Below are 26416 nucleotides of genomic sequence, written 5' to 3' on the forward strand. Positions count from 1 at the left end.
TCGAGATTGGAGCGTGGCAAAACACTAGATGATTGGTTTATGGGGGTTTAACGTCCCAAAGCGACTCAGGCTATGAGAGACGCCGTAGTGAAGGGCTCCGGAAATTTCGGCCACCTGGGGTTCTTTATCGTGCACTGACATCGCACAGTACACGGGCCTCTGGAATTTCGCCTCCATCGAAATTCGACCGCCGCGGCCGGGATCGAACCCACGTCTTTTGGACCGGCAGCCGAGCGCCGTAACCACTCTGCCACCGCGGCGGCTACAAAACACTAGATGAGATAAGTAAATAATTAGTTCGAAATTTTAACGAATTCTTCTTTCACCCGAGTACTTATATGTTTTGCGTTTCACTATTTCCCAAACGCAGCTTCCACAGTTGGAACTGCACTAACGAAGCTCAGTGCAGTCGAATCGCACATCCACTTTGACCCTGTTATTGGTCACGTGACCATCCATGGGACATGTTGGGCGTTCTAAAATCTCTTCTTCAAGTAGCAAATGAATATCGCATGAATGTTTGAAATTTAGCTTCAAAAAGGCACTGGCGAAGACGTCTATATTCAATCTTTCGTACACTAGTGAATATGATTTAACATGAGCGCATTTGTCTGAAGGTAACCAAGGGTGCTATACCAAGACAGCAGCAGTGGCATCCAGGAATCGCACGCTTTTTTTTCCCTTTTTTTTTCAACCGAACGTGAACGATAACGCAGAAGGTTGACGGGAAAGGGGCCGCACACCTGCGCGCACGCAGAGATAAGCCCACAAGGGAAACGGGGATTCCAGACCGATAAGCACTGGGTGTATACTACGTACATATATGCGCATCCGCCCTCTTCCTCTGGCTTGCTTTGTGCCTGCGTCCCGGGTGCAATCACTTTGCCCCTTGTTTCGATAACCGGTGGGCCCCTCTCCCGTTCATGCTCATCGTGGAAGTGACAATGGGTGTAGGCTACGCGTGTGTAGACTTCGGTTTATAGGCGCAGGCAGGGATTTAGACTTGGGACAATGGGTGTAGGCTACGCTTGTGTAGACTTCGGTTTATAGGCGCAGACAGGGATTTAGACTGGGACGTTGTCCCGTCGCACGCACAATTTTGCCAGAGGCGGTCGGATCAAAGAAGAAACTGACCACGTCCTGTAGAGTCCGCGTCACTCGTGTGTAGAGCACTCGGGCGACGCACTTTCTCGCATAAAAAACCATCATCTTGTCGCTGTTTATATGATTTAGGGGCAACGCTTATGCGCAAGTAGAGCACAATGGAAGGTGATCACGGGCACTTTGCTTGGAAACCATGCGCTGCTTTCTGATTTCAGTTTTTATTGAGCGGAGCACACTGCCCCGGCGCTCTGCACGGGGATGACGCACACTGTACTGCAGTCGCCCAATCAGTCAATCAATCAATAGATCGATCAATTTCTGCAACTGAAGGTCTGTCTTTAACGAAACTTCAAAACAGTGGTATAGATTGGTGTATACGCACCGTATTGGGCCATATGTATATCTGATGAAGACGCTGAGGGTTTGGTGACCCGTTTAGATAAACTGCGAAAGGGAACAACCTACGTAAAAGATTTAATTTCCGAACTAATTTTTGCCACAAACTTGTGAACTTCGACAATGTCTCTTTATCATGGGAACCACAGCTATATGCGTATAGACGAAGTACTTAAGAATATTTTTCTAGTCGGCCTTCCATGTCAGACTGCGATTAACCGGTGTATTCCACTGCGGGGTCAGTCAAGCTCCTTTCGTCATCGACTTGCGGGAGTGAAAGGGATCCTTCCGGTAGGCCACTGTCGCATGATGGTCATTGTCGTCTTAGCAGCAAAAAAAAAAAAAGGAGTATACTGAGCTTTACGATGAGATGTAAATTTTGCATAATCTGCGTTAAGCTTGCACGAAAACGGACTTATCCTTACCCAACAACTGTACTCACTGGAAAGGCAACGAAACGCGCAATAATGGCTGACTCACTAATTTCAGGCACGTTCCTCGAGTTTGTGCAAAAGCGTGATGGCGGCATTTGCCGGAATAGCCCGTCGACTCTGTAATGTTCCGCTAATTAAGGTTTTCTCAGCCCCAATACAGAGGATGCCTTCGTCTGCTTCGGCGGGACATCTATTTGTTTAGCGCTCGAATAAGCTGAACAATTCCTGTGCACCGCTTAAGAGACGGCAATCTTTCCTGAGAATTTGAATCCTGAGGGAACTGAGCATCAGGTCGGAACACATGCCTATATATATATATATATATATATATATATATATATATATATATATATATATATATATATATATATATATATATATATATATATATATATATATATATATATATATATATATATATATATATATATATATATATAGACTCAATGGGAGAACCGGAATGCTTCCAAATGGTAGGCGGGGTTCCAGCAGCGTACACCTTCGATCGTTACCGAAACAGGGAAACTCTAGGCCTACAGCTGTCGAGGTTTTTGCCGCGTACGCACGACACCGCCCTCAGCAGTGATAACAAGGCAGCAATTCTTAGAGGGAAAGGGAGAAGCGCATACACAACAGCTTGCACAGAAGTGTTGCAAGTACAATACTCCACCCCTCTGTGTGGAGAGAACTCCACGTGCATTGTCTTGAAAGTATGTGCGGCCTCTACCGATAAGCTTTGTCTCCGATCCTCCTTTCTTTCAGTGCGAAATCACTATTCCGATGGGTAAACCCCGAGCAAGATCTTGCCATGTTTGTGGATTTGTTCCAATTGTAATAAAATATAAATCAAATAAATATCCGCGACTATGATTATAACCCGTGGCGGCGCGAACACATCAGCTTCGCTGGCCACTGCCCGAGAGCACTATAGCTATCGGCGCAGCCGAACATGCCTCCTGTTGTTGTTGCCTTGGTCACATGGCACATACCCACGACTGGGGATTGGCCAAGGTTCAGTGGCCAGACCGCATAAAATAGGAAAAACTGGAGTCAAGCTAAAGATTGTGCATTGGGTGAAATTTCAGAGTAATTTAAATGAAAAGAAAAAGCAAATATCGGGAGAATAAAATAATGAAAGATATGGAAATACCCAAATGCTTTTTTGAATGCGGAAATTTTCGAAACAATAAGCAAGGGAATCTGCCAGTAGCTGTTATATAATTGTGGAGGTATTCGCAGGCCGATATGCTGGCGGTGGTTTCTCGCCAGTGGCGCACATGACGGTGCGAGTTGCCGCCGCCAACATATCGGCCTGTCGCTGGTGGGGGCCCGTCGAGTCAAGGCTGCAGATGATTTCGTTTGCTCAAACCACGCTTGAGAGCAGCACGATCTTGGCGCGCAAGTGCGTTAGTCACGTGGTTCATTTTGTATTTCGCGGGCTTTCTTTGGAGCTTGGGGAAAAAAAAAAAACACACGTCAGGGTTTCCTTATCGTAAATGATGGAATGAGAGTTTCTGAAGGTGCTCGACAACTCTTCAAATGCAATTTGTTGCCTAAACTCAATATATATTGATTTAGATAATTAAACTTCATTAACCTATTAATTATTTGCGAAACAAAAATTGTCTGCGGTGCGCCAGATGGCTGTCACTAATATGCTACTGGTATCACTCGCCTGTGTCGAATAATTTATTTCTTAACCATTGGCTCAAGTTAGCTGGGACACCCGGTATACTTTGATCTTCAGATGTTTTGATATATTATACCAGGTGTTTCAGGGAATTCTTAGAAATAGGTTTTTTGAGGCAAAAATATGGCTTTTGCAGCGCGATATTACGAGTGTTGGCGGACACCAGAAAATCGGTGATTCGTCTTAAGTAGAAACTGGTTAACTAATTTTTAATAATTAACTATATGAGTTAGGCGTCTAGTTGCAATTAGATATTTGTAACCGGTCACTATAGTAATAGCCATATCAATGTTTAGAATTTATAAAACGCGACTACCCTTGGCGCTGTGGCTCGACAAAATTTGGTCCTTTAGCTAGTTACGTGCACTGGAAAGGTTGCTTTGCCTGCATGCTGTTCGAAAGCGCATGCATTTTGGCACGATGTAGCCAAGTTTTGTCGAGCCACAGCGCCGAGGATAATCGCGTTTCCAAAATTCTAAAAACTGATATGGCTATTACTAACGACCAGCGACAAATCTCTAATTGCAACCAGCTGCCTAGCTGTGATAGTTAAAAAGTTGATTATCAGAAATTATTTAACCAGCTTACTACTTCAGACAGTACACCGGCTTTCCGGCGTCCGCCAACGCTGGAAATACTCTACCGCAAAAGCCGTATTTTTACCCCAAAAAGCTTATTTTTGAAAATTACTTAGTCTTCTCTGAAACACCTGGTAGATAGAAATGTAGGTATACTTTGTAGATGTGCATTACAAAGCAGCGTTAACGAATGACTTTAACGAATTACGTTAACGAATGACATTAACGAATGAACGGTATGCTGCCTCTCGCTGCTGCTCTGTGACTGCTCTGAAAGACACTTGTTGCTTTCAATTCTTTGCAGGCAGCCAAGATGGGGCGGTTTTGGACGGCCGCCGCGCTCTGCCTGGCTCTCACCGGCCTGGCTTGCTTCGCACAGGATCCAAGTACGATGACAGTTTCCGCTCTCCTTTTCCCACAAATATCAGCAGCATTTAACGTACGCTTGCCACCGTCTTCTAGGCCTCCTCGGATGTACCAGCACTGCCTTAATTCAATGTGTCACGATTTGTGTTTTCTGGCCCTCGACTTGCTGAACAAGAGCCCAGAACTTGTTCAAGATCACCCAGAGACACTTCTCGGGCCTGTGTTCGAAAATATGAAAACTTGAAATTAAAAAGAAATCGAAGAAAAACCAGTTGAGAAGCCTCGGATTAGAAGCCGGTGGTCTCGATTCAAAGTAAAGATCAGTTTCAAAAAAGTGCTTCGTCCTGATAATATCGTCTGCTCTGCATGTTTCTGGGCTACACGCCACATGCAACCGATTTAACCAAATCGCCCAGTTACGTGCCCTACTAAGGTGCACGGAGCACAGCCAAACGTATACAGGTAAAAATTCAGCGAATACACAGTCTTTAGCAACGCCTCGTCTTCATATTAAGAACGCCTTTAATGGCTCATACTCACGCGTCCAGTGTAACGCTGTCTTCCACGAATAACGCGGAAACTAATCAGGATAGCAGAGAACGGATGGTAGCACCAGATAGAGGGGACAAAGTGTAACCCTCACGCCAAGTTTGATGACAGTAGAGTGATCAGTTAATTAATTATAGATTGGCCAAGTGCTCCCATAATTTCAGTATCAGCATGGCCGGAGAAGCAGCCGGCGACATGGCCGGACCGCGACTTTTTTGCGCTTACGCGGTCGTCATGGCAACGACTATTAACCGGCGAACCCCGTATTTTCAAGCTAGACGCCTGAATTTGCCACGACTAGGAGCTAAAAGCATTTCGTAAGATGGCGCAATGCTTTCTTGTATCAAATCTCTGCGACTGATTCTTTGCTTTTTGTAATTTTTCCTGCTAATTGTCTTGTGTTTATCATCCTTTTCTCCTGTCATTCCTGAGCCAATATGAGCACTACAAAAATGGCGTTCTCGTTGCAGCGTACAAAGGCTTCTCGGAGTTGCTGTCCAAATCGTACCATGTCGACGTCGAGCTAACATCTATCGGAAGCGTAAGTTCGACTGTAGGCATTACTTTACGTTTATTTTGAAGCGAACAGCTTCACTACGCTAGGTAGAGCAGTCTTCGGGTAGGCAGCACAACGACCTTAAACGACCTTCAGCCCAACCAAGGATAATAATAATAATAGGTTTTGGGGGAAAGGAAATGGCGCAGTATCTGTCTCATATATCGTTGGACACCTGAACCGCGCCGCAAGGGAAGGGATAAGGGAGGGAGTGAAAGAAGAAAGGAAGAGAGAGGTGCCGTAGTGGAGGGCTCCGGAATAATTTCGACCACCTGGGGATCTTTAACGTGCACTGACATCGCACAGCACACGGGCGCCTTAGCGTTTTTCCTCCATAAAAACGCAGCCGCCGCGGTCGGGTTCGAACCCGGGAACTCCGGATCAGTAGTCGAGCGCCCTAACCACTGAGCCACCGCGGCGGGGCAACCAAGGATCGCTCAAGGGGCGGTTCAGGTGTCCACTGATGTGAGACAGATACTGCGTCATTTCCTTTCCTCAAAAACCAATCTTCAATTTCTTCTTTGTTCCTTTATACTTTCCCTCCCTCCTTAATCCCTTACGGCGCAGTTTGGGTGTCTACCAAGATGTGAAAGTTATTGCGCCATTTCATTTCCTCTAAAACCAAACAAAATTTGGAGGACGCTTAAGCTTCGCCTTTAAGATCAGGACGCGACAGCGTGTTGCAGCATTTCCAAGGATTCCACGGAACGCCATCGTCGTTCCGTGCGACCCCTTGCCACGACAATTTAAGGAAAGGAAACATATCTTGGTGGACACCTGAACCACGCCGTAAGGCAAGGAAAATGAAAATAAAATATTTTAAGGAAAGGACGCCTGTCTCACATATCTCGCTGGACACCCGAACCGGGCCGTAAGGAAAGGAAATTGAAATCTGTTGTAAGGAAAGGAAATGACGCCTGTCTCACAATTCTCGCTGGACACCCGTACCGCGCCATAAGGGAAGGAAAATCATCCCTGAGTCAGTGGACACCTCAATCTCGCTTTCGTGTAGGTGGCGCCGTTAGCTCCACCTACACCCCACCTAGCGTTCTCTGCCAACCGGAGTGTCCAACTGTAGGGTGCCTCGATGCCAGCGCAGCATCCTGGCGATGCCTGGCGCTGGCATCAAGGCACCCTATCCAACAGCAAAAAACCTGCTTTGATCGCGTTCCGCACACTCGATAGGCAGCGCGCCCACCCTGCCACCCTGGCAGGTGGAAGTTACGCTCCTTCCTCTGGTAACAAAACCAGGCTACAGGGGGGTAGCGAGATAAAGCTACAATTCGAAGCAAATTCGAAGAATTTGCCGCCGATAGTACATACGTGCTGTGGTGCGCAGGCAGTGAAAAAGAACGGTACGATGGCGAAGAGCACTAACTTGCAAAACGAAATGAACGTCGCTTTACGCTTGCGCACAAATTTCGCTTTTATCATTTTCGCGAACACGAACATCGGGCGAACGCTGGAATTGGTGGCACGTGATAGAATCGGGTAATTACGGCGCTTAGAGTGTTTGCCCCCCCCCCCCCCCCCCCCCTCACCCGTTTCATTATTTGCGTCACCTTGCGCAGAACGAGTCGGAGTTCACCAGGGAGTACCACAACCGAGAAGACGGCACCGGTTACTTCGAGATTCTTGTCCAAGGAATGACCTCCTACATGTACTACTTCCAGGAAACCGACGAAGAAGTCACCATTCTAGGTACAAGACCTTTATGTAACGATCTCTGGGCGTGGCCATTTATCACTGTACTGCTGCGTGCACCTATCGCAAACACGGTGGGACCGGTGGCATGAGTTGACTGTACCTGTTTACAGCAGTCCGCAATGCACACGTTTTGCAGTGCGGAGGACAGACAGGAGCTTTGTACTTTAATTTTTAGAGTGAAAACTCTATTTTTCGCACAACTCACAGGTTCAAGTTTTGTGCGCGTTTGACCTTGAGCCGGCAGAGCGGAGGTGTGGCTAGTGAGGTCATTCCACGTGATTCACCGTGGAGAGGTGTGCCACGTGACTAGCGGGGCTATAACAATATATGAGAATGGGCAAATAACAGCTGCTTCGCCGGCGCTCGTCTCGCCATGGATGAGGCGCGCGCCGGACTGACTTCGGCGCCAAAATTAAACCATGCGTAACCATGCAGCTTTCGTTCGTACGAGACATAACAAGCGCTAAACCTCCGCTAGTTTTTTTTTTCTTATATGCTAGTACAGGTAGCTTCAGTGCGGACACCTCCTGAGAAGTTTTATTTTTATTGAGATAGTGTGCTTGCTGGCACAAAGTGATATATACAAATTTAGATACACATTGGGACTCTCGAAGGTAGTCCAGTGACGTTTGGTGGTGCGAAATTCTTGCTCCGCACCGGAGCAGGTATTTCTGCCGGATGGCGCGCGAAGAGGGGCAGGTCAAAAGCAAGTGTTTAGTGTCCGCCTCGCAGACAGGAGCGGGGCAAAAGGGGCAGGAGTCGCCGAAAGGGTCATGGTACTGTGCCGGCCGCGAACAGGTTATCGCTGGGGCAAGGGCGACACGGAGGCGTCTGACAAGCTTTTAATCTCTCTGAAATGCTTGTGTGCATTGTTCAATCGGCTATATTCGCGAAATCTAAGTACAAAAGCTAGCAAAGAATCTTGTTCACGCATGAGCCTTCCAAGGCTCCGACTTTCGCATCAACCGCGTGGATGATACACTGAGAACGTTGCACGATTAGCGATGGTTGCGGTTTGGTGGCGGGATTCGAAACATATTTAAGACAGCGAGGGCAACTCCATCTAATCTTTTGTTCGCGAAAAACATCGACCCTATGACCCTTTCTGGTCATGCTGACATCTCTCTAGGAGTAAAAGACGCATTCGTTAAAACTCCTGGCGTCAGGACCGAAAGGCTACTCCGTGAACGCAGTTCCGATGTGAATGGTGGTGTAGCGCGCAGTCTCAAAGATCCGCGATTTTCACTGTTGAAAACGGCCAGTACTGACGCCAACTATATTCCATTTTTTCTTTCTCTAACTTATGAAAGTGCCATCCTTGTATGGTAATATATCGGCACAGGCAACCGTAAGTCTGCCCTCAGTGTTTCTTTAAGCTGATCTTTTATTTTTCCCATCCGGAATATTGCAGACAACACTTGCACCATATTCAAGCTGTCCGAGAAGGCTGCAGCCATCGATGGCAAGACCGTCTATGCTGGTCCCTCAGCCAATCTATATCTGCTGCCCCCTAGTGAAATGGTGAGTGTGGGACAGCTTTTCGATCTTACACACAAAAAACAAAAAACCAGGAAAACGGGGGTGGGCCCTGCTATATTCGGTGGTTAGGGACACCTAAAGCCGTCGTATAACGGCATTTCTCTTGTCTTTTTGTACACCTTGGCTACAGTGTTCTAGGAGGTTGTACCTTGGTGTATGAATGAATGAACGAATGACGTTTCCGTGCCGATTGTAGCGCCATAACACAGCCTAGCGAGAGGAGGAGGAAGTTCTCGATGACGCCATGCAGCTGCCTGAGCATGTGTCTAGGCACGAGCGCCCGCACTCTGCCGAAGATAGACATATTGTGACCAGAGACCCTTTGCACCGTTTACGCGAGAACAAAACTGTGCCTACGCAGCTGCGCCCACGCTTGGGCCCTTGAGGCCATCCGCGCATGCGCACTAGACGCATCTGAGAAGTGCGCGTGCGCAGATGGCGGCTCATACCGAGTCGCTGGCATTGAGCACCTAGTGCCGAGTCGCTTTCAAATACAAAACATATTGTCTATTAAGATGAATATTTGCAGCGCTTATAAGTTCAGACAACTCAAACTTTTCTAGAGACGTAGAGCAACATGACACTAATTAACATGTGCACGCGAAGTCAAAAGTTCATCGAACGAAAATAGCCTCCGAAAAAGTCATTTTGTTCGCCGTCTTCGCACTCAGCCTAGAAGAGATAAATGCAGCCTGATTCTTGGCATGCGAATTACGCTTTTTACCATCAAGTCTCAGGCGATATACTCTGGAAGTAAAACTTCACCAATGTCACGTTCCATAAACTTATGATGGCAGATGTTAAGTCAATTTCCTTTATCTGTTCTCAAGCATGAATTCGATAAAATGTAAACATGTGACTGAAAAAGTACATTTATAACAAAATGAAGCAGCTATGGACAGCCTGAATGCATGGTCATGAGCAATATGGGTGGGAACAAGCTTTTTGTACGAAATTGCAAATTTTCAGGCTATTTTGCTAATAAATTTGAGAACAACTTTCAGCGGCAAAAGGGAAACTAGTTAGAAAACAAAAAGAAAACTGTGCTTGTCACATAATTATGGAATAATAAATAAATGAATGCTCAAACCTTTTTCCCCTCTCACGTTGCTCACGACTGCAGATATCAGGATGTTCGCTTCGAATGCTAACTGAAAAATTACGGAGGTCGTTTAAAGGAGTGTAAACACCTAACTTTTGGGTGCGTGTTTTCTTCTTTGTAATGATGCGCAAAGTATTATTACACATAGATTACTCATGGTATTCTACAATTGCTAAATAATTTATAATTGAATTTCTTTCTTGTGCTGCTTCGATTTCAGTTTCAACAACCGAACGATGACTTTGACAACAGAGTACGGTTATAGCTCACGTGAGGCATGAGAAAGCTGCAGTATAATCACTGCTTCTACATTCGTTGTCATTCCGGCTTTTGAGGCAGGCTGGCTTCAGCACTGCAGTGAACTAAAACAATGAAGCAGCAATTATATCGCTGTTTTTCCATGCCTCACATGACATATAACCATACGTAGATGTCACAGTCATCGTTAGGCTATTTGAAGCCGAAATAGCATAACAGAAAAAATTCGATTTTAAATTATTTAGCTGTCGTTGGTGAATACCACATGGCGATTCATGTATAGCAGCGTGTTCTGCATCATTGTAGAGAAGAAAACGTGCCACCAAAATCAGGTGTCTATATTTCTTTAAGACTACTGATGTGCTTAGAGGTGAAATAATTTTTTAATTTATATTTTTCCTTCCTTCCTAATGACACACCTACTAATTAGCATACAGTCATAAGGCATCGTAAGGTAACACATACTCTAGGTTCTTACTACTTTATTTGACAAGAAGCAACCTTCACACCTTCAACCTTCAGCAACCTTCAGTCCCTTGTTAAATTCACCGCACCTTCGGGAGGATTTTTTCTTTGCTGGTGACGTCATTGAAGGTTTTCTGGACCACATTTCCAGAATGTTGACAATGACGCTGGGTTTAGTTGCTAATAGGCCATGTAAGGCTTTCTCCGTAAAACAAGAGTGACGATTTTCTTGGGGCCATTTATCATTTTTGTGCATGTGTGTTCTGAACTTGCATGATAGCTTCTGCCTGATGAGTTGTGGCTGTTACGTCATTTGGTCAGTGAAAGTAACAAATGTGAATAAAGCCTTATATCTTTGTGGTTCAGTTCTTTCTCAGAGAGAAAATGAAATTTCATTGCCGAAACTAGCTTACACCGCAGTGGTAACACTGCAGCCCTCTGAAGATCAATTTCAATCTTTTTCTCTTCCGTTCGCTTTTAGAAATTCGTCGGTCCCAAGACAGTTCGAGGTGTCACTGCCAACCACTTCCACGGCACCTACAAGGACAAATTATACGACGTCTATGTCCGCAGTAAGCACTGCTGTTTCTTTTTTTTTTAAATAAAGAACTCATGCACAACACATTGATCGCAGCAACGCTTCACTGCAACGGCTATTTCATCATAGGCATTGCACTTTATGCAGTAAGTTGTATGCACAAAGTTTTTTGGAGTGCATTCACCTGCTCTAGTATTATCAATAATTTTCTGTTTAATTGATAGCACTGATTTTTCTGACAACCTATTCTTTAAAAGACATGAATTCTGCTATATCACTTTAGCACAGCCAAAGCTATAGCCATAGGTATAATATGCACAGGTCAAAGTCGTTGATCAACGAGAATGGTTCGTAATTTCAGATTTGCCAAGCGAGTCGGCGCAATCCAAACAGGGTAGCCAGTTACAAAAGTTTCAAGACAATTACGAGACCTTTACTGAACAACTTCGAAATTAACTTTATAACCCGAGTACAGTTTCTGAAACATGGCACAGGAATTTGGAGCAATAAACGGGTATAGAAACTGACTTTCAGAAGAAGTGCTCGGATAGATGCAAACGATCAGCAGGTAAGTTCTTCGTCCTGAATGATAGCATCGCACGACGTCAATTGTCTGCGTGGTCAGCGCACTTTGTGTTTTTTCCTCGCCGTCACATAGCATGAGTGCACTTGCGAGGAAATCTGATAACAACACTTTCTATTCATTTGTCCACTTCGCAGCCGGTGACTGGACTGAAAATGGCATAAAGAAGGGCGAAGTGCCTGTGCGATTGGAGGTGGTGGACAAGAGCGGCATCGAACACGCTATCTACGACTTTTACAACTTCGAGCCGTACAAGCCAAAGATTGGTGAGATGAACGTGAGTACAATTTGCCATTGGACGCACAGCCACGGAGCGTTCTTCTGACAATATGCTATACACATGTTCGTATATAATGCCTGTTTGTGTTAAACTCAAAGCGAATCGGGGATATGCATGGTGTTTTTACCCCACCTTGTACGCCGCTTTGAAGGATTCCCTGCATGAAATATTGGACTCTGATATGATGTCCAGCATACGGTGCACTTCCTTGCACGCTTACCGTACGAGACCATGGCACCTTATACAGTGTGCATAGTATACAGTATCCTGAAGACCAGGATTCTGGAACGACTGTCATACAAAACCACGGCTTTCTATACAATGCCTAGTATAATATTCCCAGTGAGGAAGTACAGCGGTCTGTAGAAAGGTCCAGTGTACCTTAAAAACTAGGAATCTAGTGTCGATACTCTAATATATGACGCACTCTTGCACAAAGCCTTGCATGATGCCCTGTACAGAAGCACTGCACCCTTTTCAGCACCCTTTGATGCACCGTATATACATTTGGGTCACCATGCGCGCACAGAAAGTAGAATATCACTATGCTGCAGTGAAAGGAAGAGGTGAACTAGTTGGTGCATTGTTTGATGGAAATAGCGCCACGACAAGGGATGAAGAAGGAAGGACAAGCGGATCAGGAATATTGGCACCAAATTCCTGCGGGTTTAAGAGTGCTGTACACTGGACATCATATAAGAGTTGCATATTTCATGCAGGGCATCCTTCAAAGAGGCGTACAAGGTGGGGTACAGACACCATGCATATTCCCGATGCGCTTGTCCTTCCTTCTTCGTCCCTTGTCGCGGTGCTGTAGTCAATCACTATATATGCTGCTGATTCAAGCCCACACCGAGCTTGACCATTCTGAGATCACCGTATGTGTCTAAATCATACAGTAAAGCATGTGGCCGCATGTACCCCGCAGAAAGAACATACAATTTCGACTCCTAAGCGCCACAGGAAATGCCTTTAAGGGTATCATAACATCTTAATTTGCATGCTGACTTATGGATACCTTACTTTTGCATTTTGATTTGCCAGCGCTATGCGGCGAGTAAGAGCATGCTCCTAAATTAGATGATAACGGCGGCTCACTCTACCTTTGCATGCATACTCTTTACAACTCACTAAGTGCAAGGGAGATAAAAACCATTTAAATGCATAGAGCAGCCTATTCATTCCTGCAATTGGTTCGTTGGGATAAGCTAACAAACTCCCTTTTTGTCTTTGTGCTTTCAAATGTAGCTTAAGACTGGCATTGGCTGCGAGGGCAAGAAGAACCCTTCATCCAAAAAGCTGCCGACTATCCCGAACCAGATTTCCTTCCAGTACGAGATCTACTACCAGGCGGGCAGCTCGCCGGAAGAGCACGTCACCGTCAACAAGGTGGGTAGCAATGGCAGACTCCGCAACATACTATAGCCATAGCTTTTATAAAACATAACGGTCCACTGTTAACATAATCACAGATATAAACTGCTTATTTTCATGCCTCCACAAATGCAAATAAGGCGCGACAAGTCCCACACCTTGCAGCTGTTTTTATTCACATTGATTAGACACCACTGGATTGTGTCTACGACCTCTCTAAAGATGCCCCATGTGGTCAGGCGTCAGTAGTCTGTTTATATGAGCCCTCTAGAACTAAATAATGCCCATTTATATTGAATAAATCTATCCACAGATCTGCTAGAAATCGTAACCTGTAACGTTCTTCATTTTGTTACGCAGTAGATCGTTTATTTACATATTCATGCATTTTGAGCGAACAAATGCGTGGTCGTTACGAAGGCTGTTGTTTGAATGAATTGCAACCACAGTAATGCGCACTATTCCATCAAACATTATGCAGTTTCTGAATTATCACCATTGCTTTGGAGGCTTCTATTTAACTACTTTTGGAAACGTATGATGTATCGCATTTCTTCACAATACAGATGCCACAGTATTAACTAAGGGAAACAGTGGCTTCTGGAGGCAGACAATGTGTTCCCTTTGGTAGTAAGGAGACCTACGCCCCTTTGAGCCTGCATTATCGCATTTCTTTCGCCTTGGCATGGTGAATCTGCACATCCGTTAGCGATTATCAGAGCTTTGGTTGGTGGAGGTATATATTTCGAATGAGATAACAGCTGAACGGTAACAACTGTCCCTAGGTCCGCAACAACCACACTCGGCTTTTTGTCCGCAGATTTGGTACGATGGAACCAACAAGGTAGCAAGGGTGGAGCTCTTCCAGAACAGTGCTCAAACAACTGCGGAGATCCATGACTTCAACTCAGGTTCGTTACTTTCAATGTGAGGGAAACAGGCTTAACTTTGCACTTTCTAGGCATTACAGTTTCAAAGAATAAAGAACCAACACCCTTAAGTTGCATCTTTTGCATACCTTCACAAGCTGGAGATGGTTCTCGTGTGGTCTTCATATAAAATTAATTTTGTTCCTCAAATAACCTGGCCGGCCTACCCAACACAAACTTTCATTACTGTGTGTAATTAACTGTCATTTATCTGAAATTGGCACTGAAAAGAAAATATGCAACTGGCTTGCTAGTCTGAGACCTGCTTTGCTGTTTTCTTGTTGCTTTTTGATTTTCTCATCGAAGTCAACTAATATTTCCTCATGGATATAAGCTTCGGTAGCTTTAATACTAGTTATCTTAGCCATGGAACTATTATATGCACCAATTTTAAGTCATGTTTTGCCAGTTTCATTTTTCACGCCGTTAAGCACACTCTACCGATTTTTCTTGTAGAAGTCTCTGTAATAAACAATAGCAACTGCGTTCAATATTATTGATAAGAATGCTCTTGTGAAATAAAAACGAGGGTTTGTTCACAAAAAACACCCAAGAATATAAGGAAATAGCTCATAAAACTCAATGGGCTATTGCCTGCCCATCGAAAGAGCAGGGCGGAAGCAGTGAACCTACGCCCTTCTTGAATACAAAGAAAGTTTCTGAAAAACAAATATACTCTAGCTGCTAGTTTCCCTAGTACCCTTCGTATATGTCGCAACTGTCTTAGCTTTCAGTCCATGCTGAATTTCACTTTAAAACTCTGTGGTGTATTTCTCCCGTATTTCTCCAGGCGTCATGTATAGCTTCGACAAGGAGGGCACGTGCAAGATCGACCACCTCTCCAAGTCTTACTTTTCCCTGACAATGGAGAACAGGGAGATCGAGACCATGAAGTCTCCTGCCCAGATGCTTGAACTCGTTGGAAACTTCTACTACGTGGGCCAGGTCAGTGCTGTATTAACTAAGTCATGCCTAATTGGCTGCAGACAGCGCTGCGAACCAAGCCTGTACAATGGTCGCTGGCATACTTGTACCCTCACCTAGGACCTCGTGCTGTAGCCAGCTGTGCTGACTGATTTTGATCAGAGCTACAATTTAGCCCAACACTGTGTTTACAAATATAGAGGGAGTGCTCGCGGACACTCAAAGCGGCCAGGGGTATATGCGGGGTTTGCTTACCACACTGTTCCAGAACTGCCTTCCATATAAAGCTGACTGGGCTGCATCGTTTGAAGGACTGTATTTGTGAGCTAATGTAACGAGCAAAATATATTTTCGGTGTTTCATAGGTCTTCAAGAGAAAAACAGCGTGTACTGCGCAGATTCAGCTAGTATAGGGTAGTATATCCATGAGAAGGAAAGAATATTTTTAATGTGCCTAATTTACTAATTAACAAAGAAAAATGAGATAATTTTTGTTAACTTTCTTGTCGAATACACAATTTTCAATGAAAAGGTTGTAGAGTGCTCAAAAATGCCCATTTCAGTTGTTTTTTACAAAGTAAATTTAGCGTGATTCATCAATCAATTTTTTTTTCTCAGTAAAAATCGATTGTTTTTGATGTTTGTCTGGGTGGAAAATATATGCATTGGTTGCCGAGAGAACTGGATTTAAAAAAAGTAAAATATTGTTTCGCCTCTTTTCTAACGAAACTCGTGACGTCAAAACAAGGAAGACTCCGTGATCACAATTTCGAAGTGAATAACGGTGTAGACTAGCCTCAGAGAATCCATACACAAAAACCCGGATTTTGCTTGAGAAAATAACCGATGAATGGCGATACCTATAATTCACATGCTGACTTCTTCTGGCTAATTGATGCTCCGCTTTCACTGAAATTAGTGCATTTGTCACTATAATGCGGTCGTCTATTGACACAGGAAAACTTCAGTTTGTCCACACTATCCATTAAAAATAAATTATGCGAGATCTAAAAATTGTCACGTCAGTCAGTCAGAATAATTTTAATGTACAGTGAGATTAAGATTCCAGGTGGTGAGTCGCCTGCATGACCAGGGCTCCAGCATCAAGAGCTGAAGCTTGTGGATGGGAAGTAGGGAAATTAAGATGAGGTGACTATATGCTTCAGAGTCCCGATATTGGCACCCTCAAATGAATACGGTGACACAATGCTGCATTGAATAAAGAGGACACTGGTTACGGCAATGATTCTGCAATTAGCGCAGGCACTCTGTGTTGCTAAGTCATGATGGTGCAGCAGGAATGGGACCACGCAGTCCCCATTAAAGCATTCCGCAGATAATTTCTTGCAGGCCATGTCGCGCCTTGCATTCTTGCAACATAAATAATACAGCACTGGCTATTTATGCGTGGCTTGGCTCTGTGATAGGAAATTTTTAAAAGAACGCACTTATAGACGATGCGACCACTATAAGAGCTTTCATGTAGGAATGATGAGCAACCTAGGCGCGCTCCATCAGCAATGTTTTAAACCGCATATATATATTCCTTCTCTTATATGCTCTGCAAACAACAGTCTGTGATCCGCGGTGTGGCCTGCGACATCTGGGAGTCTGTGAGGACCAACGTGACCATAGAGGGCAGCAGCTATGACCGCCTCGTCACCACTTTCTACTTCACCTCGGTAAGTCTGAACCATGTTACAAAGTTGTTGTAAATTGCTCTGGAAGTTACGTTACACATAACCTCTCCATATAGCGCTTTAAGAAATCATATCACTGAAACCGCAACACAAGTAACGAAGGCAAATAAAAAGAAGTTGCATCTGCTGCCGAAATGCAAATGCACCGATCGGTCACAGAAGCCTGTGTATATTCTATTGATGCTATCTTCATCTTCTTCCAAGCTAATCTATAGATAACAATGATAACTTGTGTTATTGTTATCCAGATGAGCTCTGGAGTGCACGGAGTGCACAAAGTAGGTGAAAAATCTGGTGGGTAAGCACTATAATGTATTTTTGCATTACAAAGCTACGGAATCTAAACTAGTCTGCAGAGTCCACAAAGTGTTGCAAAAAAAAAACACCGTTAAACATTTCTGCTTCTGCACGGAAACAGAGTGAACTCAAAGTTCGCGCAGAGAAATTAAATGTGGCGCTAAAGATGGTGAAGACGTAGAAGCGGTAAAAAAAAATTCACAGATGACCAATGGGAGTCACACGGCAGAGTATGCGTCAGTGCTAGTGTTTCCCACGGACAGAGCAGCCGTTCCCGCTAACGTGTTTAACCGCATGAGCAGGTGGCATGATCCAGTCTACCAATCAGCCTGAGCCGCGTCGTGCCCCCTCTCTACTCTCTACAACCCTCGATTCTGATTGGCTATCGCGGCTTTCCTCTTGCCACCCGTCTTCTCGCACTTTCCCTCCCCCTGTAATTGTGGAAGAGATTTTTGTCTTTCAAGTTTGCCTCCTCTGAAATGAGGCTTCACACTCCAATGCCAACACCGGACACTCTGCGTGATAATGAGCATTCTAATCAAAGACGCAGAGGCTAGTTTTACGTGCCTCTTCTAAGTCCTTGTTATTCTTAGTGCTGTCATTAACTCGGCATTGTCATTGTCTCGGCACAACGAACCAACTGCACAAGTTTTACTTTCAAGTTGGGAACCAAAATTTAACTGAAAAACGCCTTCATAGAAAGCCCTCACAGTTGATAGCTTCAGTAAAGAATTCAAGAAAATTCAAAGTGCACTCGCAACTAGTGGTAACATGTCTAACAATATTCTGGCTCCTGAACACAAGTTCCAGCAAGCCTTAATATTTCAGGGTCCGAAGTATCGAAGCGTATCCAACATCTGAATGGCACCCGAAACTGGTGACCATGATAGCCACGGACGGTGCACAATATAGTAAGAGTTACTACCAATTATGGATCGTTCTAACGCATAAGAAGCTTTGATGGTTGGTGCTTCGATTCACTGTCACGAGCTGTAGTTTCTGCCAATATAGCTTCACAGTACAGATGGCTTGCACTGACGTCATAGTATCCTCTATGATGGATGCAAAGAGCATGGTGAAAAGCTGCGTGTTATTCTAATCTGCCCTCCGCAACCAGCTTCGATGAAGCTATGAGTGGATCTCCATCATGGCGATCGTGACGTCATGCTCAAGGCACGTCATGCATGATGTGCCACAACAAAGGTAGAATGTTGTCTCAAGCTGTGACTGTATAGGACGTCGGAAGGAATGAGACGAAAATGCAGTTGTGTTGTACAGATACGTACTACCTAGAGGCAATGCGTACACAGTGCTGGACATCTTCCCACTGCCTTCGTCTGACGCAGCCCAGAGGCAGCCTCTGCATAACTATGTTAAAGCCCATCTTGAACGATGAAGTAAACTGAAACTGTTGAATTTATGTCCGTTTTCAAATTCACAATTTGTCATGGTGGTCGCAGCTTGCTCTGTGCACCACATGGAAGGCATTCATCGGTTTGGTTATGTTCGATCATTGTTTTTGCATGCCTGCATTGCTGTGATGCACAATGGCTTCCTCTTCCAGCAATAGTTTCAGATTATTGTTTAATGTCACCATATGCTTCATGCGACAGGAAACACGTGCTCTCTCCACAGTTTAATTTACACAGAAAATCTGAATAATAACTCTGCCACTTGGTGGGCAAACAAGAACTTAAAGCTTGTCCGTTACGTCCATTGAAAGACAAAGGCCTTGATAGCCTATTACATTTGTTCTGCGTCAGCGGAGGCCACCGTCTATGTCAGCAAGTTTCCCTAACCTAATCCGTGCATCTGACTTTCTACCGACCCCCTGCTACGCTTTTCCTCTCTTGTAACCCACTCCGTAATCCTAACGGGTCATTGGTAATTTTCTATTCTCTACATTATGTATGTCCCGACTATTCTTCTTGATTAATCCGAGGATAGCAGTTACTCGAGTCCCCCATGCACTACTCTCTATTTCTTGAGATTTTCCTTTCTAAAGCTAAGTGCATTGTACTTTATTTATTCTTATTTTCGATGCAATTACTCTGAGATTGAGAGACATTTTTTTAATAGAAAAGCACAAATTTCGGCAAGCATGTTTAAATCGCCGACATACTACCCTCCGCAAGGGCCGGGGATTGGGGTCCGAAAAACGATAATAATGCATGCAATTATAAAAGAAATCTAGAATAAGAAAAAATTGCAATGCTGCAATCTAGGAATGAACACATCATGGCGACAAAAAGGCCTTAAGCTTTTCTAAAGGGTCTCGGGAATATGTACAGGTAAACAAAAAGTTTAATGCCAGAAGCTGCTGGGAAAGGGAAGCTAACTGCATTGTACTTTATTTATTCTTATTTTCGATGCAATTACTCTGAGATCGAGAGACATTTCTTAAATAGAAAAGCACAAATTTCGGCAAGCATGTTTAAGTCGCCGACATACTACCCTCCGCAAGGGCCGGGGATTGGGGTCCGAAAAACGATAATAATGCATGCAATTATAAAAGAAATCTAGAATAAGAAAAAATTGCAATGCTGCAATCTAGGAATGAAGACATCATGGCAACAAAAAGGCCTTAAGCTTTTCTAAAGGGTCTCGGGGATATGTACAGGTAAACAAAAAGTTTAATGCCAGAAGCTGCTGGGAAAGGGTCCTCCTAGTATACTACATCACAAAATTACTGTGTTAGACAACAAAGCATTGCCCTTGCCAGCATCTGCCCCTGCATTGCTGCCTGTATAGCATACCAAGCGCTCCCGTGCTCCCTGGAGAGGGAGCACTTTCTTCCTCACCCCTGCAGAGCTCTGAAGCTCTGGTCAGTGTGAGGCAGCCAGTGAAGAGTTACGTCCACGCGCTTATGACACTGCGTCTTCTTTCAGCTCCAATGGTTCTCTGCTGGAGCCCAGATGGATAAGTTCGTGCCTCTGCGACGCGAGACTGCCGGTTCCAAGCCAGGCTCGGCTAAACAAGTTTGGACGGTGAGTGCGACTGACACGGCTGTCTGAGCCCCCATAAATTGGAGAGTAAAAAGAAAAAAAGAACTGGAAATGCCAACACCTGTCAACTAAAGCCAGAAATATAACGCCAAATCAAGAAAACGATAGAATTAGATTCAGGCAATGCAGTTTTTGTGCTCATGTATGACTTTGCACCCAAGCGTAGATACATATTTAAGTGTTCTGGGGGTACTAACGGCCCTCGGTGGGAAGGAATTACATATAGAGCGAGAGAAATCAAAGTTTAATGAGAGGAAACGGGGTAAGTTTGGGCAGCAGTAATGTGGCCTTGGACTGCTGCTAGTCTAGCAGGGGAAATGGGAAGGGGATAAAATGTAGAGGTACAGTGTCATAATACAGTAAATTGCATGGGATGATCAGTACAACACATGGAGGATAAGAGAGCACAAAGCACTCTAGCAAAGTTTTGAAAAATCAGTAACTCCAAAAATTTCCTGTCACGAAATGAAAGAACACTGAAATGGCATCAAAGAACAGTACGTAACACAAACATTTATTAACAAGTTGACGAAAGAAAATATAACAGCTATACCAAACAGTCAAATCCATATCCTAAAGAAATTTATAAAAAGGTATAAAAATAAGCACTACTTGCGATGAACATGCGTGCTGAAATCAGGTATCACAAGCATGTCCAAGTTGCTGAAACTTGGATGGGTCTCATTCTGCCATGTTAAGCAATTGTAGATCGTTCGACTCATTGGTGGTGCGAGAAATGAATAACCTATCACACAGGGATGAGCGATGCGTTATAGCGGTTCTGAGAAGTAATCGTCAAAAGCCATTTATCTTTTTAAATTCATTATGCCCAGTCTGTTCTTGTCAAGTTCAAGACGCGCGTTTGATTTTAGCATGTCATATGCAATAACTGTTTGCAAAAGAATGTTTATCCAACAAAATTTGAGAGGAACGACTGTTCATGCTAAATTCTGATCAACATTTTGCAACGCAGCTTCACAACTGACAAAAGCTAGTCTTCAAACAAAGAAGACTTTTTCTGCTCTTCTAGACTTCTAAGAATTCAAGAATTTCTACAAAACATTTGTTTCTGCTATCAAGCGACAAGTGAGGTAAAAAGGTAGATCGCAGTAAGGTCATTATTCTAAATATGTCAACACACTCACTCTCAGTAAACAGCAATGAAGATCGCAACTGCGCAAGGTTCGTGACGAGTGCTGAACAAGATGTGTGAAGTCATCATTGCAGTGTAACGGGGTGCTGCTAAAGTGGACCACTGTCTGTACCTTCTGTGCAGCCCGAAATACACGCTGTCAACTACTTCGACTTCGTCGAGGAAGACAAACTGGATGAGACATTCCTATGGAACTTTGACATCAGAGACTGCTTTATCACCAAAACTTACTTGGACCTCCTCTTCATCAGTAAGTGTAGTTATTGCCTAGTATCGCTGCATAATGGCCGAATTACAAGAAGAAAAAATTGTTAGGCGATTTGCTTCATTGTAGGGGGCATTGCTATGATGTCTATTTCATAATTCCACGCTGTCATAGGCGCTGCGATTTCCTCTATAGTCAGATACAACTTAAGCCTGCAGTGAAGCTCCACCCACATTCGTGATCGCCGCGACAAAAAAATAGTCCGTTGTTGAAGTTTTTCTCGTGACCTGAACAAGAATCATATCACAAGACGAAATTATCAGCTCAAAAATTTTTATGTCTCTGCCTTTTTTATGTAGACAAGCATTAAAGAGCTGATTTTGTTTGCTACCATGATTGGTAAGCAGAGTAATACAAGACCCAGCAAGCCATGACCCAGTTAACAACTGCTGTTTTTTAAGTTGTACCCTACAATATTCTATTGTATTCTATTTTTCTCTCTACTTTCTCGTGGACTCTCAGGTAGCATGGGAACATTACAACAATGTTACACTTTTGTCTTTGTCAAACGTTAATTCAATGTTCTTAATGCCCATTTTTTTTCTACTGTTTTTGTAATGTCACAAATAAATGTTCGAATAACCTTTCCCTAACATTAATTAAGCACAAAACGACATCAATGCAACATTCTCGAAAAGGGTGAAGCAACCCTGCATAGGCCCGACAGTTGTGATGGTATGCAGTTTACAAAGCTTTGCAAGAATCGACGAGGGTGACGAGGGTCACAGCTAACAACTTGCACACTCGCCTCCTAATGGATAACATGGAGTCAGGCTTATTTACCAATTGCGTTAACGTGACGAGTTGGGCTAGTTGGTAGATCTTTTTCGCGCTCGTTAATCGAGAATTATTTACCAATTATTGAGGGTGTCCCATCAGTGACAGTAGCGAATGGGTAATAGTTTTCTTACAAAATAGTGGGGCTGCGCATTCAATATATGGCGAGCACAATCTAAGAGATTTAGTCGCAAATTACTACTAGTTGAAAAACATCTTTCTGTAAGGAGAGCAGGAAAAATTTTTAGACCTGACGCTTGAAATATCTGTAATATATTTCTTAATATTTGCGATTAAAATGTTATAATAATGATTATAAGGATATATTAAAACAATGTTTATTTGGAACGTTAATGTTTAAGATACACCATAAGTCACTGTTAATTTTTAACATTATGCTAACATTTAAAAGTCAGCATTACAATGTTACTTTCAATATTAAACTATAATGTTTTCTATTTACCATTATATATTAATATTAATGTAACATTCCAATGAAACATTGCTGCAACTTACATAACATTTTTGTGACGCTATTCCAATATTCTGTGCTACCCGGATTACGAGCACTACCTGTGCCAACTCAGTGGTGCTCTAACTGGTTTATAGCAGCCACGTGATTGCGACGTCGCCATTGGCGATGACGTCGGAAGCCATGTGACGTGGGGTTTTGCGGGACATTGCCGGAACATGGGAACATTTACCCTGTGTACCTCTCAGCTTTGATGCCCCCTGCGCGTTCCCTAGTGTGGCCTCTGGGTACAGGACGCATGTCCTGAAACCTTTAGTGTAAGCTTGCCATCATATGCTGCTTTGCTGATGCGGTGGCACAGGTGACAAGAACGTGACCGAGGATGTCTTCTGGCAGAACCGCGACACACTTCTGGAAACTATCTGGGAGAAGCTGTACACTCTGCCCAAGATCTCGCCCCTGCGCATACCGAAGCCGCAGGTAAGCAAAGTGCTGCCAGTCTGCTGCAATGCCGATCATGCACAATTCTTAAAGTGAGTGAGTGAGAAAAGAGAAGTTTTGAGATGAAGCCGAGATTAAGTTCCTGGTGTTCAGGACAGTATGGTGTTACCCTAGGTGTTGCACGAAAACGGTACTTTGCGAATGGAACAAACACACTTGTACACACCATACCTGCATGACAGAGTACAGCATGCGAGCATTTCATGTCTCAGAATCAGATATTTGAAAATTTCAAGTACTGAGAACAAATGTTATAAAATTGCTGGGTGCACTGAAGTTCCTTACGTGCAGTAAATGCAAAAACATTTCCTGCACTTTTCAGTACTAGTTAAGAACACCAGGCACCAATTAGTGCACATTAATTATTAATTAGCAAATACTATCTTATTAGTATTGATTTTGTATTAGTTAATGACCATTAATTGTTAATTGGTGTTTACTAATTATCATTTAGGTCTTTGACAATCTATTGGCTGACCCTGTGACATCATTAGGTTTTGTGTGCTAACTTTTCGTGTCGACGCCGGGTTCGTGGCTGAATGGGATTTGTAATGTTTTCGCGTTAATAATAAAGAGAATCAAGCCTTGATTGCTTGTCCTACTGGGGCAAAAGTATTGCAAGTCTTAGGTTATATTACCCCTTGCCAGTACCAGTCGTTGCTTTCTGAACTAGCTAAAAAAAATTGATAAAGACAGCTGAATCTTGTCTTAATCCAAAACATCAAGTTAAATGGACACTAAGGACAAATATCAGTTGACGTAGATTGATTATAGCATTCCAGTGACAAAGAGTCTATACTTTCACTGAAAACACCTTTTATAAGCTAAAAAGGGCGAAAAAAAATGACATACACGTAACAACACCGCGGCTAGTTCTCACAGGCAAGGTACGTTGACTTCAAGTACTTTGTTCATCAGTAATTTTTTACAGAAAATTCCTGAGGCCAGAGCACAATGCCATCCATTTTCTGTCAGCGATCATGTCAAAGTAATGAGTTTCAATCCAGTGGCAGGAAAAAAATTTTGTTTAGCTTGAAATTCGTTACCAATATTATTGTCTTTGCTACCGAATAAACATCAAAAGAGCACAAAAATCCAAACCACTAACAATAAACATCTGATTGAATCGTCCTCAATATCCGTCTAAAGCCCTTTTGTTGTTAGACCTTGCAAGGGATTCTGTCTTTCGAACTACATTCGAGCAGCGGCAAAAATGCGAGATGTGCCCTTGCTTCCTGCACAGATTGGCTTCCTGGACGATGGCAGCATCCATGTCGTGGCCTTGCTCCTGCCTGCCCCCGGTGCCATCGGTGAGCAAAAACCGTTCATATTTTAAACGGCCGACAATGAACTAACTCATCATAGAGTCAGTGAAAAAGTTTTCAGAGTACTGCGATCCTCCCTCCCTGCCACTGCATTTCGAAGCTTCATTGCTGACCCATCGACATCATGGACCGTCATCATATGAACGTTTAATCACGGGTGGGGTCGTGGGGGGCCCAGAGCCTTACGGGCTGAACACTTTTGCTTCAATAAAGTTTTCGCCATCACTACCACCATAACTGACCCTGACCGACACTCCTCGCAGTTCAATCACGTCCATTAATTCCTGTGCAGCTGCCTTCATAACGTCATTATTAAATTTCTGCGTAGTTGGCACAGGAAACTTCAGAGATAACGTGAATGGATGCTCAGAATAAACGGGAAGCAGTATAATTTTTGTAACTCGTTAAAGCAACATTTTGCACTTGTACGCGGGTCCTAAAGAAAGCGGGCTTTGGAAGCCCGCTGCTCTATGGGAAATCCCTGCATGATGGAGTTTGCAGCTTTGGTGACATTGGGTCACAGCAGCCATGATTCTTCCAAGCCCGGCATGGGGAAAAAAAAAAGCAGTACTTTGAAAACTTAACCTTTGATTAATTTGACATGACGCTTAGCGCCACCTGTAGCCAGTGACGAGGTTCTGACATTGAGGTACAGTGGTTGAGGGAAAAGGGTAAGGAAAGATAATTTCAACGAACTAGCCCGTCTTGACGCTTAGTGCTTCTGTGGCCAATGAGGCTGAGGAAAGATAATTTCTACTCGAGCTCAAGATGCGGAGTTACCCTGAGCGCGATGCATAATCATCATCCTATCATGGTGCTGTCGTGCCAGCGTGTTCGTTTAGGATGGTGACAAGCGTTGTTCAGTCAAGAGATGTCATTATGATCCTCAAGGATTAAACAGATTACACGAAAAGAGCCCCCCATGGCTCCCTGATTGTCAAAATATCCCGGTGTTACACTATACTTCCCTTTTAAAACGTAACCTTCACAATGACAGCATTTACTATGAGGTCTTTGCAAGGCTTCATGCTGCAAATGCGGTACTAAAAACTGCACAGTCATTGACCGCATCCCTGCCCCCTTGCAGCCAGTTTCGTGGACACCCGCAACTATTTCCCGGGAGACAACATGAAGCACCTCGTCAAGATGCCCACGCAAGAAGAGTGCGCACAAGAGTGTCTCAATGACCCAAAATGCATGTGAGTGCTCGATTGCTTGCGCGAAATCTTGAGCGTTCTTTTCGTGGTCTGAGCCTAGCAGCATCGCTCTCACGGGCACATACAGGTAGCTACAATAAAAAAAGAACACATGACCCGCATTCGATCAGTGATTACTCTATATGCATGTGTGAGAAGCACCATTTTTCTTTGTTATGACAGAAAATCTTGACAGAAAATGCAAATGAGACAATTTCAACTTCACTGCAGTAATAACAACATAATTCGTTCTGGTGAGCAAAATGACTGTTCGCTTTCACATTGGGGCTACCTGTACAGCCTTTGTCAAAAGTTTAGAGCCCAGGAGGATCTGCTACTAGGACATGTAGTGA

The 26416-nt window shown here is 43.8% G+C and overlaps 1 protein-coding gene across 1 annotated transcript in view; it reads left to right on the forward strand.

Moving 5' to 3' along the window:
• The window catches only part of LOC144107475 (uncharacterized), a 48338-nt gene that overhangs the window by 5103 nt on the left and 16819 nt on the right, over window positions 1-26416 (forward strand). Inside the window, exons 2-16 of the mRNA XM_077640489.1 lie at window positions 4507-4588; window positions 5588-5658; window positions 7245-7374; window positions 8792-8901; window positions 11226-11316; window positions 12003-12142; window positions 13394-13534; window positions 14340-14430; window positions 15239-15393; window positions 16947-17054; window positions 20258-20356; window positions 21651-21777; window positions 23403-23521; window positions 24786-24852; window positions 25955-26066. Of these exons, the coding sequence (XP_077496615.1) occupies window positions 4516-4588; window positions 5588-5658; window positions 7245-7374; window positions 8792-8901; window positions 11226-11316; window positions 12003-12142; window positions 13394-13534; window positions 14340-14430; window positions 15239-15393; window positions 16947-17054; window positions 20258-20356; window positions 21651-21777; window positions 23403-23521; window positions 24786-24852; window positions 25955-26066 (1634 nt within the window). The 5' untranslated portion in view covers window positions 4507-4515. The remainder of the gene's footprint in view (window positions 1-4506; window positions 4589-5587; window positions 5659-7244; window positions 7375-8791; window positions 8902-11225; window positions 11317-12002; window positions 12143-13393; window positions 13535-14339; window positions 14431-15238; window positions 15394-16946; window positions 17055-20257; window positions 20357-21650; window positions 21778-23402; window positions 23522-24785; window positions 24853-25954; window positions 26067-26416) is intronic.

This window comes from Amblyomma americanum, chromosome 10 (genome assembly GCF_052857255.1).
Source record: "Amblyomma americanum isolate KBUSLIRL-KWMA chromosome 10, ASM5285725v1, whole genome shotgun sequence".
Lineage (NCBI taxonomy): Eukaryota > Metazoa > Arthropoda > Arachnida > Ixodida > Ixodidae > Amblyomma > Amblyomma americanum.